The 18,150-nt window shown below is 33.6% G+C and overlaps 3 protein-coding genes across 3 annotated transcripts; all 3 read left to right on the forward strand.

The window, feature by feature from the left end:
- The first annotated feature begins 541 nt into the window (after positions 1-541).
- On the forward strand, positions 542-10,263 carry LOC135836130 (modular serine protease-like). The gene is made up of 16 exons (XM_065350761.1): positions 542-865; positions 1,014-1,083; positions 2,624-2,737; positions 2,834-2,989; positions 3,209-3,441; positions 3,684-3,908; positions 3,985-4,137; positions 4,199-4,326; positions 4,477-4,656; positions 4,770-4,926; positions 5,024-5,292; positions 6,933-7,029; positions 7,185-7,342; positions 7,465-7,831; positions 7,912-8,087; positions 8,288-10,263. The coding sequence occupies exons 1-16, from the start codon at positions 802-804 to the stop codon at positions 8,456-8,458; spliced, it is 2,718 nt and encodes a 905-aa protein (XP_065206833.1). The 5' UTR covers positions 542-801; the 3' UTR covers positions 8,459-10,263.
- A 144-nt stretch (positions 10,264-10,407) lies between these two features.
- LOC135836131 (cathepsin B-like cysteine proteinase 1) lies at positions 10,408-12,378 on the forward strand. Its single transcript, XM_065350762.1, has 6 exons — positions 10,408-10,703; positions 10,793-11,026; positions 11,336-11,554; positions 11,649-11,805; positions 11,922-12,032; positions 12,117-12,378. The coding sequence occupies exons 1-6, from the start codon at positions 10,581-10,583 to the stop codon at positions 12,323-12,325; spliced, it is 1,053 nt and encodes a 350-aa protein (XP_065206834.1). The 5' UTR covers positions 10,408-10,580; the 3' UTR covers positions 12,326-12,378.
- Positions 12,379-15,512: 3,134 nt separating this feature from the next.
- On the forward strand, positions 15,513-17,988 carry LOC135836136 (cathepsin B-like cysteine proteinase 1). Its single transcript, XM_065350770.1, has 6 exons — positions 15,513-15,753; positions 15,841-16,074; positions 16,474-16,692; positions 16,788-16,944; positions 17,029-17,139; positions 17,228-17,988. Exons 1-6 carry the CDS (start codon positions 15,550-15,552, stop codon positions 17,434-17,436), a joined length of 1,134 nt encoding a protein of 377 aa, XP_065206842.1. The 5' UTR covers positions 15,513-15,549; the 3' UTR covers positions 17,437-17,988.
- Positions 17,989-18,150: the final 162 nt, after the last annotated feature.

Genomic DNA, 18,150 nt, shown 5'->3' on the forward strand with positions numbered 1-18,150 from the left:
TCGAGGGGTCGAAAATGGGATACGTGCCATAGGTATACCTATAACATTTTGAACACAGCAAAACATCGAAACTGGCTTTTTTTTTTCAATAAAAATAAAAAATTTCATATAGTCCAGAAAATTGCATTTTTATTGACCATTTACCTACGCCTTAAAAAGTGGACCGGAATTTCCCAGTAAGAATTTTTTTCAGAACTAAAATTTAGTATCAGCAATTTTTCTAATTGAACTTATGTTGACCTATCGTTTTGCTTCATAAAATCTACTTATGTTATGTTAGATACAAATTTGCACAGCAGTTACTTGAATACCTCTCTACCTATTCCATTTCTTTAAAAAAAAATCACTATACGTATAAACCCAACAACCAAATATTTCAAGCATACGATTAAAAGAGCGACATGTCTGTTGACTTCCGTACGTTATGTACATAGAAAAACAAGTTGATCATTGAGGCAGTAATATTCGATGTTCATAATCATGCATAAATTTTTAGACAAGATAACTACAACCTGGTGTCCTACAGAGAAATACATTAATAATACATACCTATGTACGGGTGCCTAATATGCGCCAAAAATCAGTTCTTGAATTTTTTCAATCAAATTATAACGTATTTGTACTTATGCTTATAAATTCTACATTTTTTTTGTTTGAAATTTTCATTAATTGTTATTGATGTAGAAATTTTAATCGTCAATTTCTTGTTTTCAAAATGATGAATAACACATAATACTTGTTTGCGTGTTGGTGAATATTTCAAGTAGGCATATACAGAAATACGAATGATATACTATAAGAATGATTACTCGATTTGGATCTGTAACATGCATGTCAAGCATTTATTTCTTGATAAACACTATCGGTGAGTACTCATTAATTTTTATAGGTAATAGGCTTACTCTAACCCCCGAAGCATTTGACTCTACAATTCAAGTTCAAGATTAAGATATGAAAAATGTACTAACCAGACTTCAATATTTTCAAAACTTGGATTCTTTGAATGTTCACAGTTTTACATTCATTATCAATAGAATCAGATCCAGCAATTATTACTCAGAAGTATTATGATGGATGTGAACAGTAAGTATGAGGACATTACGCTGTCTAAATGTTGAATACTTATATTGGTACCAATAAAATGTTATTTTCGATACATATTTGATAGGTACCTACTAGGGTGGTCCTTAACTACATGGCAAAAAAAAATGTGTGATTTTTTCCGCTCCCACCCCCTAAAGTGGTGACCTCGGATGAGAAAATAATTCCCTATTTTTTATTTTTTCCATTTTCGAAAAATTCTGGCTGCGGTGGGCCCCTCAATTTTCAAAAATTTGGAAAAAACCTAATTCAAGGAAAAATTTTTGAAATTTCAAAATTTCGAGTTCCATCATCTCTAGAAGGTCCTTTTTGAGTAAAAAAGCCTCTCATGGTGATTTTAGCCCCCTCCCATGAAAACCAAGCTGACCCCCCAGAATAGCTGAAATTTGTATATTATGTGAGATGTCCTAAAATTGGTTGTTTTTGGTCTTTCCTCCTTCCAACCCCACAAAGTGGTGTCCTTTGGTGAGGAAATAATTCCCTATTTTTTATTTTTTCCATTTTCAAAAAATTCGGGTTGCGGTGGGCCCCTCAATTTTCAAAAATTTGAAAAAAAAAACAATTCGAGGAAAAATTTTTAAAATTTCAAAATTTCGAGTTCCATCGTCTCTAAAAGGTCCCTTTTGAGTAAAATAGACTCTCATGTCGATTTTAGCCCCCTCCCATGAAAACCAAGCTGACCCCATCAGAAAAGCTAAAATACAAAATTTCAGATATTCTGGTGGGGTCGGCTTGGTTTTCATGGGAGGGGGCTAAAATCGACATGAGAGTCTATTTTACTCAAAAGGGACCTTTTAGAGACGATGGAACTCGAAATTTTGAAATTTTAAAAATTTTTCCTCGAATTGTTTTTTTTTCAAATTTTTGAAAATTGAGGGACCCACCGCAACCCGAATTTTTTGAAAATGGAAAAAATAAAAAATAGGGAATTATTTTCTCACCAAAGGACACCACTTTGTGGGGTTGGAAGGAGGAAAGACCAAAAACAACCAATTTTAGGACATCTCACATAATATACAAATTTCAGCTATTCTGGGGGGTCAGCTTGGTTTTCATGGGAGGGGGCTAAAATCACCATGAGAGGCTTTTTTACTCAAAAAGGACCTTCTAGAGATGATGGAACTCGAAATTTTGAAATTTCAAAAATTTTTCCTTGAATTAGGTTTTTTCCAAATTTTTGAAAATTGAGGGGCCCACCGCAGCCTGAATTTTTCGAAAATGGAAAAAATAAAAAATAGGGAATTATTTTCTCATCCGAGGTCACCACTTTAGGGGGTGGGAGCGGAAAAAATCCCAACTTCAAAAATAAGGACCACCCTAGTACCTACTACCTAATTTATTTACAATAAGTGAACACATGTTTTTAAAAAAAAGAAGAATACCTCCCTATTTAAAACTGAAATAAGTAGGTATGTACATACTTATGTACATATTTGTGGTTGCATAAATTATTCATGAAAAATGTTACCTATCAGTTTACAGCGAAATTTAACAGTCATAATGCTTCTTTAAAATATTCTAGATGGGAATTTCAATGTAAAAATGGAAAATGCATCGCCAACATTTTTGTTTGCGATGGGCTGAAAGATTGTTCAGATGGTTCAGATGAAACTCTCAATCAATGCCAGAATGTAACGTTAGTACATCCTGAGATTTTTTTTCTTGGAACACGATGCAACATTATTTATGAATTTTGTTCAGCAATATGCCCAACTTCTTTGTGTTGAAAAAGGTGCGATGAGCAACACTTTCGATGTCACTATGGAGCTTGTATCAATAATAAATATCGTTTGGATGGTTTAAAACAATGCCATGATGGATCTGATGAACTACCTGAAATTAATGATACGAGTAGTGATGAACTAGTCAGAAGAAAACGAGCTGATGAGTAAGTTGAAAATCATTTTATACCTACAGATAGGTAGGTAATCAAAATATCACTATAGGTACCTACTTAGATACCGTTGATTTGAAAACCTTCAGTAGGTAGATATCGCCGATATCGGTACCTAGTTAAAACAGCAATTTCACTTCAATTTTAAACTAAAATTTCATAGAAATACGCACATAACTACCTACATGAAAATACACGTTTTTTTTTCTTCAGAAAATCATGTGCTATACCAGCATCTTTAATTGACAAAACTGTTACAATTCATTGCGCTCAGAACACAACAAAATCTTGTAATCTGATGAATGGATATGCGCCTGAGTACAGCATTGCTTCGGTAAAATGTACATCTGGCTATTACTTAGAAGATGAGCAGGACGAGGATGACGATGATATTGAACATATTTGTCACAATAAAAATTGGAAACCTCGTATTCGTGAATGCTTCAGTAAGTACCTATGTACTTATGAGTAGTTAACTAAATGTGGATCTTCATTGAAAACTTGGTCAACATGATACTTTTAGTGCAAAATTAAATTACAATTTTGGTAACGTAGGTAGTTCCTATAATTAATTTTTTAAATATTGTAAAAATTTAATTTTTTGGTGCCTGAGGATTGCATTGTATGATTTTAACCAAGTTACTATTTCTAGAATGATCATGCAATTGCAAGCAATAATTTTTTTTAGAGATTTGTGACAAACTGAAACCAGTAAATGTGGATTTGCATTGTTATCGCAATGAGCTAAGCATACCTTGCAATGAAAATACAGTCCTACTCTCGGGGACCAAAGTACGTCCTTTGTGTAAACCTACCCATAGATATTCCAATGATTACCCTCCAGAATATTTTGAAATTAAATGCAACAAAGATGGTCAATGGAACAAACCCCTGTTTTCTTGCCTCAGGCCTGGTAAATATAAATTCAATACGATGACATAATTATACCATGGAAATCAACAATCTCAAAGATATTGTTTTCATTTCAGCTTGTGGACAACAATATTCAAATCCTCAACTAGCAATTGCAAATGGAACCAAAGAGCGTTATAGTGATTCTCCATGGCATGTGGCAATTTTTAATCAACATAAAATCTTAATTTGTGGGGGTACCATCATTACGCCATATTTAATATTATCAGGTAAATTCGTAAGTTTGTAGGCCTACTTTTACTATAGATTTTAATGTGAATATTATTTCAGCTGCGCATTGTTTTGTCGATCAACAGAATTATAGTGAACCTCTCAGCGCTGATAACTATGAAGTGGTTGTCAGTAAAGTTACAAATAATTACTCAGCAGTGGACAACCCATTCCAAAAAAATTATAAGGTAGATGTAGATACTTATCTCTTAACTTACATTAGGTAGTGTTATCATACCTACCTACCTAATTATTGTGTAACTATGTCAATTTCAAAAAAACAAAAAATTGTTCAAAATGTGGTATCCCATTAAATTTTCGTGATTTTTTGTTTCCAGATTAAAGAAATAGTTTTCTCCGATAAAGGTTATTTCGGCCAGATCAAATATCACGATTCCGATATAGCAATTCTAATTGTCACAGAAAAAATCACCACTGGTCCAACAACTTTACCAGCTTGTATCAACTGGACTGGGTTAAGAAGTGGTCATTACCCTTTAGAAAATACACCTGGAAAGGTCTGGTTCTATGCAACAAAACAAATTTCTCAAAATTTCAAAACCATCCAATCTTACCTAATCATACAGAAGTCTTGTTAATTTACAAACACCTTTTCATTAATTACCTATAGGTTTCAGGATGGGGACGGAATGAAAATGGAACTTATAGTGAAACTTTAAGAACATCCTATTTACCATTTATTAGTAATAAACATTGCACAGACATAGTACCAGATGATGATAAACGATTTATAAGATTTGATAAATTTTGTGCTGGTTCTGAAACTGGTGAGTACTTGCAGACCACGTCATGAAGTGTACCAGTAGGTACCTACATAATAATCTGATTATTTTAAGATTGTTAAAATATTTCTCTACTCTAAAGGTCCAGGAGTATTCCAGGGGGAGGGCGGAGGAGGTTTGCTGTTTAAAGAATTCAATCAGTATTATCTTCAAGGCATCGTTAGTGTAAAACCAAATTCTTTATCCAGCATTGCATTATTTACTGACATAGGACTACACACAGCATGGATCTCAGCAGTTAGTAAGAAAGCTGAAGAAGAATTACAAAACACAAGAAATTTCACGAGTCCAATTTCAAATCAGACAACGACCATCAGTTATAGCACTAGTACGAGTAGTAATGGTTCTCAGGTTAGTGAATCGTTGATACCTATAGATACCTGTCATAAAACTTTTTTTTCTTCAGCCAGATTAAACAAATAAAATGAATAAATTCCTACTGAATAAAGGAGGCAGTTACACTCGCATAAGACATTAAATTTCCCATTTTCTTAATTGTTTGATGTGTCCAGAAATTGACTAAAATTGTGTTTTCTTCATTAGTGTAGGCTGCCTACACTCTTCTTTAAATTTCCTCATTACCATAAAAAAAAAGTTTTTATTTGCCTAGAAAAATATAAGTAGGATAGGGAAGGTGATAGTGAAAAAAAGTCTGTAGATTTTGACCAAATTCAGCAGTAATCTTCATTTTCAATTGAAAGTTACTCAGAAAAAAATTTAGCTCTGGAGGGAACATGTAGGGGAGAAATGGGCTCTCAGAGAGAGGCCACTTTCAAAAAAATCACGTGTTTTCGCTCCTGTCACTAACCCAACTGTTTTGAGAAAAATAACCCAATCCCAAATGAAGGCATGTACTTGAAATTTTACATCGATCTGTGCTGTTGCAGTCGAAATCCAAGACCACTTATGGTGAATTGGTGATTTGCAAATTTTCCATCACTCACAATCAGTGGAACCCTATAAAACTGGTCTTGGATTTTGACTGCAATGGTACAGATTGACGCAAAATTTCAAATACGTACGTATGTAGGTATTTTTATTTGGGACTGGGCTATTTTTACCAAAACAGGTTGTGTAGCGAAAAAATCGCGATAAGGCCTATTTTGAAAACGACTCTTCTTTGATCAAGGTAGAACACTAATCAAGGGAGCGACGAAGTGATGTGTCATGTATGGAGGGATGAGACTGAAATTTCTTTAAATTTTTTCGCCTTTTTCCAACTTTTTACTTTAGATCCTCCCCCTACCCTCCGCCTTCTATTCTCGAATTTTTCCAGCTAGTTGGAAGCAAAAATGTTGAATAATTTAACATTTTCAAAAACGATGCTCTTATACAATTACAAAAAATGTTACCCAATTATTCTATTGCAAAGTTGGTAACCGAAATCCAAAATCAAAAAATCACACCCTTATTCAATTGTTAATTTTTCGTGTGTTTTTTTTAGGTGTTTGGTCTGTGAAAATGAAATTTTTAAAAAGAGGACATGACAACATTTTTAGGAAAAGCTTTCGAAAATTAATAATTTTACAAAATAAAACCACATCGTTTTCGATGTGAGAAGTTGACTTTTTTACTCTCCAGAAAAGAAAAATGATCTATCCTGAGCGAAGTGAGGGCAAAAGCTGTGAAAAATTGATAATTTGAAATGTAAGTAAAACAACATCATTCTTGAATTCTTGATGATGCACGGCTCTTTTCTCTCCTCCAGGAGCACATTCGGCGCTACATTTTTTCTGAGTAACTTTCAACTGAAAATGAAGATCACTGCTGAATTTGGTCAACATCCGACGACTTTTCTGAACCTAATTAATCTACCAAAATGGTCTGTGTTTGAGATTGAGAATGCTCGAATGCTGAAAAGAATATGAGCCGACCTTTTCTTTCTACTCAACTAATTTTAATCCCACAAACCACACCTCTTCTAAGGGGCACAAACAAATGGATAGGTTATTCATTCATGCTTCATATTTTTTTGTTTATTTTAAATGCAGATTACACCAAAGGTAGATATTGTAACGACGCATGTTTCACAAAGTACAACTCCAAAGGTGGTTCAGAAAAAGAATGCTACGACTATAGCTGCCGAGTGTAAGTAGACACCTAACTTACTTCAATGTTGATTTATTTAAGTGTAATAATTATTGTATGTAGTATCATGAAAATTACTCGCAACTTCTTTTAGAAAATCACAGAATTTTTACACTTATGTACATGTACTTACTTACCTGCATGAACTGCTTCAGATTGCACAAAATATTCGCAATATCGATATGTTAAGAAATGGAAACCCTCACAGACAGCTAATGCAGCAGGATTATGGTTGTACGCGATGGACTGCTTAAATGTAGTAACATCAATTGCTGGAGGAGTGAAAGCTTTACCAAAGGAGTACCCTCATATGGTGAGATTGGCATTTTAAAATACTCACTCACACTCATATTGATCATATGTGATGTGAGTGTAGTGTAACCTATGGTAAAAATAATGATGTCTTTCTTTTCTACTTTTTTCTTCACTCATTAGGCCCTCGTTGGTATTGGGGCTGCATTTGAATCCGTTAAATGGCTCGGTGCCGGTACTTTGATTAGTGAACGATTTATTCTGACTACAGCACATATGAGTGATGAAGACTCGCCAAAATGGGTTCTATTGGGTGATTTGAATTTTAACTCGTCAAACGAAGAAAGCATGCCTGCAGTTTATGGAATAAAAAATATCTACTTGCATCCAAATTACACACCACCATCATTATATAATGACATTGCACTGTATGAGTTGAATACTTCAGTGGCAATAAGCTCATATGTAAGACCCGCTTGTTTATACACATCAACCTATATTCCAGTTAATACAAGAGGAAGTATCACAGGATGGGGACGGACTGATGCAAGTAAGCATTATTTGCAATAAACATGAGCCTTCTGGCATTTTTTTTTATCAAATCCAATGAGTACCTACATTTTTTGGCAGTTGAACGTGTGACTGTGAGTACCAACTTATTGAAAGGTACCATTGCAGTAATGAACGACAGAATATGCAAAGAACAGCCCTACCCTGCCAATATGTCGTTGCGTTTAAAGGATGGTTTCAACTCGGATTCAATGATATGTGCTGGCGACATCCTTACTGGAAATGATGCATGTCAAGTAGGTTACCTTGTAGTTATGTAGATTTGAGTAAATCGTTCTGGTGAAGAAAGTTTTCTTGTTCACCCTACAATATTGATACTAACAATTATTAGCCCAAGTATACAGATATGTAGTAATTCTTAAAAAACCCGAAATTATGTAGGTACCTTCCCAGTACAAAAACAGTGAATCATGCTAATGCAATTTGTTTCCAACAGGGTGATGCTGGTAGTCCTTTGCAGATACCGGTACCTGGCCAAATTTGTATGTGGAACGTAATTGGGATTACATCATTTGGACCTGGAATTTGTGGGAATTTGAAAACGCCTGCAGTATATACTAAAGTAGCATTCTACATAGATTGGATCCAGAGTATAGTGTGGCCTTGAAGAATTAAACCTGTTCTCGAATTAATACCTTACTGCGAATAAAACTACAATGTGGATTTCAGATAAACTTGAAAATTTGCCAATTCATTTGTAGAGGTAGCTCGATCAGTTTTAATGAAAAAAAATTGTTTGATAAATTTGAATTTTTAAATTTTTGTTCAAATTCAAAATATTTTAGCAACAAAAAAAACTTCTGAAGGAAAATTAATCACGCTTTAAAAAGGTGAGCAATATTATTTCTCAAAAGAGAGGCATCCCAACCGGCAGAAGAATTGTTGAGCGAAATGAAACTAAATTGAAAAAACACGTAAAAATACATACCAGTCAAAATTTAGTAAGTAAAGTGCTACAAAGTATTTTTCGTTTTTAGCTGGCTTCTTGAAAATCAAAGGTCAAGCTAGCCAAAAAAATCAAAATTTTACCAAATCGACCTGGAATAATGCTGAAATTTGATAGATTTTATGTGTCCTATTTCCAACACCTTGAATCGATTGAAAACGGTTTTGAACCGTTTTGAGCTGTTCACGACGCTCCTAGCAAATTTTGTCAAGTTGAAATTACCAGAAAATAAAATTGTACCCAATAAAGCTGAAAAACTAACGGAGCATAGCCGGGAAAGATGTGCGGCTGGGATTTCTAATTTAACCATTGAAAGATTGGTCCTTGCATCAGTCCAAACCCGCTATGAAAAATTTTTTAGATCGCTAGTTTCAGTCGGAAACTTCGAGTGCATTTTTTCGACCACATATTTTTAATGATGAGAGAAGAATGATGGTAAAAAACACGCACTCGAGGAGTCTATGTCCATTGTCCACCTAGAAATCGGCTCAAATGTTGATAAGCTAGTTATAAATAGGTCGAGTAAAGGGCAAAACTCTATTTTTAGCTCACCAATTTAATATCCAGACATTCTGTATAGAAAAATCAAAACTGTGGAAAAATCGAAAATTGCTCTGGAGGCTCCAGAATGCCTGAAAATGGCGGAATTCGGATTTGGGACTAATTTTCACCATTTTTATCGATTAAATACGTAGTACCTAGGTATGTTTTTAAAGGCATAAATTACTGAAAATGCTCAATTTTGGACTTTCAAAAATTCGTCAAAAATTGAAAGATGAATTTTGGAAGCTGAAATTTTGGTCACGGAGGTTTCAAACTAGGCTCTTTCCAAAAATCGCGATCCCATTCGAATCGTAATCAGACACCTTGAGAGGTTCCCTCGTGAGGTTAGTTTGGAAAATTTTTACAGCATTTTTGAAAAATATGAAATTTTCAAAATCTAACTGCAGACTCAAACACGGCTTGAAACTGTCTCCAATCGACTAAGCATGTTGAAATTAGGGTACCTATAAAGTATTCAATTTTATTCAAGCTTTCTATTTTCTTGAGTAAAATTTTGTGGAAAATTGCAACCTTCAAAAACCTAATGGAGGCCCCAGAACTGCTCAAAACGGTTCGAATCCGTTTTCAACCGATTCGGCTGGTCTAAAATAGGGTACTTATCAAATCTGTAGTTTTTAGATCAATATGATGAAATTTGGATTATTTGACATTTTTGACCCGCATTTAATTTTTAAAAATTCACCAAAAATCGTAACGTAGGTACTTCAGCACCCAAAATGTTCACTGGTTATGTGTTTTTGAGATTTACACGCCTCGCCAGTAGGGTCCTAGAAAAATTTTAATAAATTTTATGATCACTCAAAATTCACGTTATATCGAAATATTATTGATGATCTAAAACACGCATTGCTCAATAAATGAGCGAGAATGATAATTATTTAGAATAAATTTTTAATCCTCGATTTGATAAACTTTTGCATATGGAGTGGATTTGATGTAAATACACGTTTTATTTACCTGATAAGCGTATGGTAATTTCAAGTACGATGGATTTACGAACATGTCTCGAATTGTATCTATTATAGGTAGGTGCGTATATGTTCCCAGATATTTTCAATATTTCGGTTGCTTCGAAATATTATCACTTGTAAATTAGTTTTGGTCTTTCAAACGAAATGCAGACTCATTGTGCAGTACTCTAAGTTACCTATGTTATGTATTTGTTCCAAAAAAAATCAAATATCAGCAATAAGATACCTTACCTACATCAAGTTACAAAATGAAATATTGTTGTCTCTTCGCTTTTTTCATCTCTATTAATGGTAACGAGTACTTAGTTCCTGTGAAAAAATTACAAGATATAGCGAATATCGTGAATAAATTACCGAACTCAACTTGGCAGGTAAGTTTTAATGCAAATATACCTATAAATCAGGCTATGGGATATTCAATATAGGGACCCACTTAATAAGTCGATGTTTGCTTGACTAGGCCACAATTTCTGACACTATTTGGTCGGCTGACGGCAGCAACGTAAATTTCAAAACTCTTCTAGGTGCTCTTGATTCTTCACAAGCTCCACAATTATCATGGGATTACGACGATGTAGCGAATAATTGCGAAGAAAATGGATTACCAAAATTTTTTGATGCCCGAGAACATTGGCCAAAATGTGCTTCGGTGATTGGACATGTGTACGATCAAGGAAACTGTGGAAGTTGTTGGGTAAGTGCTCAAAATATTTATTAAAGAGGGGTGGACTACCCGAAAAAAAAGGTCGGCGGACTTTGACTAAATTTAGCAGCAACATCTTAATTTTGAATTGGAAGTAATCCAAAAAAATTTTAGCTCTCAAGATCGCCCCTGGAAGGAAGATATGAGGTCTCCGCCTCAGACCAGAGAGAACATTTACGAAAAAATCGTGTTTTTTCACTCCAACACTCCCTTAACCTTTTATGGTTCTATTGAGTGGTTGAAGATTCATTTTTCCTTCATCACTTCTACTTGAAAAAATATCCATAAATATTCTTTCAGGCAGTAGCCACAACATCAGTTTTCAGTGACAGAGTTTGCATCGCATCTAAAGGGAAAATCACTTCATTATATTCTATTCAACAACTACTCTCTTGTTGTCACGAATGCAAACTTTACCGAAATGAACGCGACGGTTGCGAAGGTGGATGGCCATTGGCAGCTTGGTCTTACATTAAAAGAACAGGTCTGAGCACCGGAGGTGATTACGGATCAAAACAAGTATGAAAATACCAATAATTGATCAATTCAGTACCATAATAAAAATCAACCAAAAAAAATCCATTTCTCATAAAAACTCATTTCATTATTTCAGGGATGCCAGCCATATTTAATAAAAAATTGCGATCACCATTTGGATGTTCCGGTGTATGCACCATGCTCCTCTCTACCAGACGAACGAGCTTCTAAATGCAAACACCATTGTTATAATACTTCTTACAAAAAATTGTTTAAAAAAGATCGAATTAAAGGTACCTAAGAATTTTTAAATCAAACGAGCAATTTTGTTTTGAAATATTTTCACATTTCTGACGAGGAAATGTATTCAATTGTACCTATATCTATCTAATCACAATGGTATTTTTAGTGGAGAAGTACTACAAAATATCACCATGCGCGGCTCAAAATGAAATTTATAAATATGGTTCAATAGCTTCATTTTTCACCGTCTACGAAGATTTCCCTACCTACAAATCAGGTCAATAAAACACATATATTTGAATTTGAAAAATTCTACGAAAAAAGAACTAGAAATTTTCATCGTTTTTCTCTTCGTATTTAGGTATTTATCAACACATCACAGGCAAAAAAAGAGGCCTTCACGTAGTTCGAGTAATTGGCTGGGGAGAAGAAAATGGAATACCTTATTGGCTAGCAGTAAATTCATGGAATGAGCACTGGGGAGATAAAGGATACTTTAAAATTCTACGTGGCTCGAACGAAGTCTGGTTCGAAGACAACTTGAGCGCCGGTAGACCCAAAATACACTAGAAAAAAATTAAAATTATCCACGAAGAAATTAAACTCTTACATTTTAATATTTATTCGAGTTTTTCATTTACGTACAAAATACTCGATACATACAGAAAAATAAAACAAGGCTATTACACGTCCATTCGACCAAGACGTGGTAAAGGGGGGTTGACGATTTTTTTGAAATTTTTCCAGTGGAAAGATCTTCTGAAGGTATGACCAATGGTGCAGATCGCAGCCCTCTAGCTCCCTATTTAAAGGCTGCTATAGGGGGTGTCAAATGTTTTCAATCAACTTAAAATATCGTCCATTGGCTGTGCGACGGATACATAGAGCGCGCTGTTACGCGCCGAAACGTAAAGTTGAAAACGGGTCCAGGGCGTCGATTCCTGAAATTTTTTCACTGGCGTTATGAGCGTTATGAGTGTTATCTAGCGTTATCATAACGCTTCCTTATTATTCCTAAAAAGCGTTATTGGCGTTATAGGCGCAATCCGCTTTAAACATAACGCTCATAACGACACCTCCGGAGGTGTCGTTATGGGCGTTATGTGCGTTATGTGCATACAGTTGAGAGTTCAATGAGTTCATTTTGAATACATTTTTGACATTTTTAATTTTTCATGCCCATTTCTACAGTTTTTACGATTCCTAATCTAATTGTTGTCAAATTCTATTTCACTTTGATGGTATTTTGGTCAATTTATTGGTAATTTTTTACAAACTATGCACATTTAACAAGATTTTTATCCAATTTTATTATATTTTCCACAATTTTTACGAATTTTTATGCAATTTTGAGAGTACATTCATCAAATTTTGAAAGTAGGTATGTGATTTTTACAAGGTTTTACAGGTTTTACTCAAATTTTGAAACATTTCATTAAATTATTTTATTTAGGTCGTTTTTAGATTTTCAAGATATTTTAACAAATTTTAAATTTTTAATGAATTTATTATGAGGCATTTTTTCAAATTTTGGACAATTTTCCTGAAATGTTACCATAAAATCATAAATGTAGGTACTACAGACAGACTGTCCATTATATATCAAGTCATAAAAAACAAAATGTTAGGTAGTGTAGCACATCACCATTCACAAATATTATGACAAAAAGATTAAATACCTATTGAATTCTGAAAACATTGTATTTTAATTTTTGTTGTGATTTATTCGACAAAATGACAAATAAGAAGAGGAAAAATGAATAAAATGATGAAAAATTTGAGTTTTGTTTGTTTTCAACTACAACATTTCAAAATATAACGCCGATAACGCCAAGATTTCAGGAATAACATTTTTGAACGCCACCATTACGCCGGATTTTGATAACGCTAGGTAAACGCTCATAACGCTCATAGCGCAAGGGAAAAAATTTCAGGAATCGACGCCCAGTTGTACAGAGAGTATAGGGAGAAATCACGTTTTTTAATTTTTACGCAAAAACGGTAGGGTTTTTTGCTATTATGTATAAAATATTATTTTCAGAGAATTTAATTTCCGATTTTTTGGTGTAAAAAAAATTGAATTTCGATAATTTCTTTCACCCGCTTTCAGCATTTCACAACTTTTTAATTGAATTTCTCCGCGAGTATTCATTCTATTCAAGCTAAAAATCTGGTGATTATATTAATGTAAAGAGGAGAAAATGCTGATTACTGAGAACATTAAAAAAATCGGCATTTACCAATATATTTTTTTGTGAAATGCTGAAAACGGGTGAAATTGCTACACGAAAACCGAATTTGTCACGTTGGAAATGGTCGAAGGTCATTTTTTTTTATACCAAAAAATCGGAAATTAAATTCCCTTTAAATAATGCCCTACACAATTGGTAAAAAAACCCTACTGTTGTTGCGTAAAAATTAAAAAACGCGATTCCTCCCTATGCTCTCTGTACAACTGGACCCGTTTTCAGCATTTCGAGCGTTCGCCGCTAGATGTCAGCCACTTTGCGTCGCAGTGCCAATTTCAGCAGTGGATGACTCGATAACCGCGATACCTACCGAGATGGAACTTTCTCCAATAGTTACGGGTTCTGAATGGCTTTTTGGTGATATCATAAAAATCAGATGCGATTTTTTTATTTAAAACATGAAAAAAATTTTGATTCGTAAGTTGGCCCATTTGACCACTATTTTTACGTATTCATTGAAAAAGTTGATAAACCCCTTTCACTCGATGAAATGAACTTATCACAAAAAAATCAATATTCGAAAAAATTCAAAAAATAAACGAATTTTAATTTTTTTGTTATGGGTGTAATTTTTATCAACTTTTTCATGAAATGCGTCAGAAAGAGGTCGAAATAACACAATTGAATAAATTTATACTTTTTTTGATGCTTGGAATTGAAAATTGATTTTTTTGGAATTTAGATTTTTTTGTGATGAGATGAAAATGGAGAAAAATAGGTAAAAAAAAACAAAACGATAAAATATTTTGTATTATATACGTAATTACGCACCTAGTTCGAATCGAATGAAATACTTAAAATAGACAAAAAAAATCGATAAATTAATTTTGGTCGATAGCGTTCACGATACGGTGCCTAGAGGCTCTGCTCCAGAACAGCTATAACTCACCTTCAATCGACTCAGCGCGTTGAATTCAGGGTGCAAGTGAATTTTTGCTTTCCAACTTTGTTGAGTAAAATTTTGTGAAAATTTCAACTTACAAAAATCTGCTAGAGGCTTCAGAAATGCTCAAAACGGTTCCAATCCGTTTTCAATAGATTCAGATGGTCTAAAATAGGATAGGTCTACTTGTCAAAATCTGCAGATTTTATATCAATGTGGTGAAACATGAAGTTTGGATTATGCAGGATTATGTGACATTTTTGTCTCATATTTAATTTTTCAAAATTCACCAAAAATCGTAATGTAGGTACTTGAGCACCCGAAATTTTGACTAGTGATATGTTTTTGTGATTTGCACGCCCTTAAGATTCACATTGATGATCTAAAACACTCACTGCTCAATAAATCGGTGAGAATGGTAATTATTTAGAATAAATTTTGAAACCATGATTTGATTTACGTTTGCATAGAGTTGATTTTTCACGAATACACGTTTTATTCACCTGATAAGCGTATGTCTAGAATTGTATCTACAATAAAATATCATGTACCTAGGTATTTTCAACATTATGGCAGGTACATTTCGAAATACATATTATTATCACAGGTAAATAAGTTTTGGTCTATCATATACGTAATGCAGAAATATTGTGCAATACTCTATGTTGCAAGTTTGTTCCAAAACAAAATCAAATATCAGCAATAAGATAGGTAGGTGTAGGTACCTTACATCAAGTTACAAAATGAAATATTATTTTCTCGTCACTTTTTTCATCTCTATTAACGGTAACGAGTACTTCGTTTCTGTGAAAAAATTACAAGAAATAGCGAACAATGTGAATACAGCAACGAACTCAACGTGGCAGGTACGTTTCAATGCAAATACCTAAAAATCATTGCAGGCTATGGAATATTCAATAGGGACCTACCTAATGAGATGTTCTCTTGACTAGGCCGCAATTCCCGGCCCTATTTGGTCGACTGATGGCAGCGACGTAAATTTCAAACCTCTCTTAGGTGCTTTTGATCCTGCGCAAGCTCCTCAAGTGTTATGGGATCACGACGATGAAGCGAATAATTGTAAAGAAAACGGATTACCAAAATGTTTTGATGCCCGAGAACATTGGCCAGAATGTGCTTCAGTGATTGGGCATGTGTATGATCAAGGAAACTGTGGAAGTTGTTGGGTAAGTGGTCAAAATAAAAAAAATAAGTCTGCGGATTTTGACCAAATTCAGCAGCGAGACATCAAAGTATTTGAGATTCTGCGTCAATCGGTTGAAAATGTGCAAATCGCTTATATTTTTGAATAAATCTGTAGGTATTTTGAAAATTTTTTCTTCGCAAATATTTCTCATCAATTATGCCAAAATATTAAAGGATAAGTATCATTCCTGATACTGGGAAAATGGTTTGAAACGCAGTGGTGTCGATTTTATGGCCATTATTTCCAATTTCAAAAAACTGAGAAAAATATAGCCAAAAACTTTTTTTTAAAAACTTTTCATAGTGACTCAATTTTCCTTTCATCACTAAAAACAAAACATCCACCAAACACCGCCTTGAATAAATATTCATTCTTGCAGGCAATAGCCCCAGCATCAGTTGTCAGCGACAGAGTTTGTATCGAATCTAAAGGGAAAATCACTTCATTGTATTCTATTCAACAACTACTCTCTTGTTGCCACGAATGCAAAGTTAAGAGTGATAAACTCAATGGTTGCGAAGGTGGATGGCCATCGCCAGCTTGGGCTTACATTAAAACAACTGGTCTGAGTACCGGTGGTGATTACGGATCAAAACAAGTATGAAATTACCAATAATTGATTAATTTGATAATAAACATCAACAAAAAAAGACAATTACATATTTCTCACAAAAACTTATTTCACTATTTCAGGGATGCCAACCATATTTAATAGAACACTGCGATCACCATTTAGATGTTCCGGTGTATGCATCATGCTCATCTCAACCAGACGTACGAGCTTCTAAATGCGAAGACCATTGTAACAATACTTCTTACAAAAAATCGTTCAAAGAAGATCGAATTAAAGGTACCTAAGAATTTTTAAATCAAACGAGAAATTTTGTTTTGAAACATTTCTCAATTTTGTATCTAATCACAATGGTATTTTTAGTGGAGAAGTACTACAAAATATCACCATGCGCAGCTCAAAACGAAATTCATAAATATGGTTCAATAGCCGCCCTGTTCACCATCTATGAAGATTTCCCTACTTACAAATCAGGTCAATAAAACGCATATTTGAATAATTATTCAAAAAACTCCACGAAAAAAGAACAAGAAATTTTCATAATTTTTCTCTTCATATTTAGGTATTTATCAACACATCACAGGCAAAAAAATAGGCCTTCACATAATTCGAGTGATCGGCTGGGGAGAAGAAAAAGGAATACCTTACTGGCTAGCAGTAAATTCATGGAATAAGCACTGGGGAGAAAAAGGATACGTTAAAATTCTACGTGGCTCGAACGACGTCCGGTTCGAAGACAATTTGAGCGCCGGTAGACCCAAAATGCACTAGAAAAAAATAAAATAGAAATCTTCGCCCGCAGACCCAAAAATACACTAAAAAAAAATAAATGAATAAAAATCATCCGCAAAGAAATATTAAACTCTTACATTTTAATATTTATTCGAGTTTTTCATTTACGTACAAAATACTCGATACATACGGAAAAATAAAACAAATATTTTTTTACATAAAAAAATATATATACAAATAATAATACTAGCACAGTAATAAATAGAACAGGAAAAATGTAAAATTATTTATCCGAGTTATACATTTTAAAATTTTTGTTTATTTATATTTAAACGTAAATTAATTTAAAAATTAGGAAATTATTGAGATATTAAGTGTGATAAAAAGCTCCTACAAACGCAAATAATAAAATAAATACAAAAAGAAAGAAGAAAAAAAAAGAAAATAAAACACAGTTGGTAATACAACAAAATACACGAACAATTTTACGCGAATCTCGCTCCTTGTTATAACGATAATAAATTAAATTAGTTATCACCCAATGTCGCTAGTTTAAAAAGAAATAAATAAACATATACGTAAAAAAAAAGTAAAAATAATTTTTTTTAGAAAAAAAAAACTTAAGAGAGAAAATTTACCGTAACAAGTTCTGGTATGGTAATTTCTTCAAGTTTTGCGATAATTTTGATATTCGGCTAAATTTTGTTCGAAATACACCGAGAAAAAAAAATTCATCGGAAGACGAATTGTAAA

The sequence above is a fragment of the Planococcus citri genome, chromosome 2 (assembly GCF_950023065.1).
Source record: "Planococcus citri chromosome 2, ihPlaCitr1.1, whole genome shotgun sequence".
Lineage (NCBI taxonomy): Eukaryota > Metazoa > Arthropoda > Insecta > Hemiptera > Pseudococcidae > Planococcus > Planococcus citri.

What these genes read in the sequence shown, in the direction of transcription:
- LOC135836130 (XM_065350761.1), top strand. Translation starts at nt 802, where the DNA reads ATGATTACTCGATTTGGATCTGTAACATGCATGTCAAGCATTTATTTC. An exon ending in GCCATATTTAATATTATCAG is followed by an intron (nt 4,138 to 4,198) that starts GTAAATTCGTAA and finishes ATATTATTTCAG; the next exon opens with CTGCGCATTGTTTTGTCGAT. An exon ending in TTGTGCTGGTTCTGAAACTG is followed by an intron (nt 4,927 to 5,023) that starts GTGAGTACTTGC and finishes TCTACTCTAAAG; the next exon opens with GTCCAGGAGTATTCCAGGGG.
- LOC135836131 (XM_065350762.1), top strand. Translation starts at nt 10,581, where the DNA reads ATGAAATATTGTTGTCTCTTCGCTTTTTTCATCTCTATTAATGGTAAC. An exon ending in GTGATTACGGATCAAAACAA is followed by an intron (nt 11,555 to 11,648) that starts GTATGAAAATAC and finishes TCATTATTTCAG; the next exon opens with GGATGCCAGCCATATTTAAT. An exon ending in TAAAAAAGATCGAATTAAAG is followed by an intron (nt 11,806 to 11,921) that starts GTACCTAAGAAT and finishes TGGTATTTTTAG; the next exon opens with TGGAGAAGTACTACAAAATA.
- LOC135836136 (XM_065350770.1), top strand. Translation starts at nt 15,550, where the DNA reads ATGTTGCAAGTTTGTTCCAAAACAAAATCAAATATCAGCAATAAGATA. An exon ending in GAAACTGTGGAAGTTGTTGG is followed by an intron (nt 16,075 to 16,473) that starts GTAAGTGGTCAA and finishes TCATTCTTGCAG; the next exon opens with GCAATAGCCCCAGCATCAGT. An exon ending in CAAAGAAGATCGAATTAAAG is followed by an intron (nt 16,945 to 17,028) that starts GTACCTAAGAAT and finishes TGGTATTTTTAG; the next exon opens with TGGAGAAGTACTACAAAATA.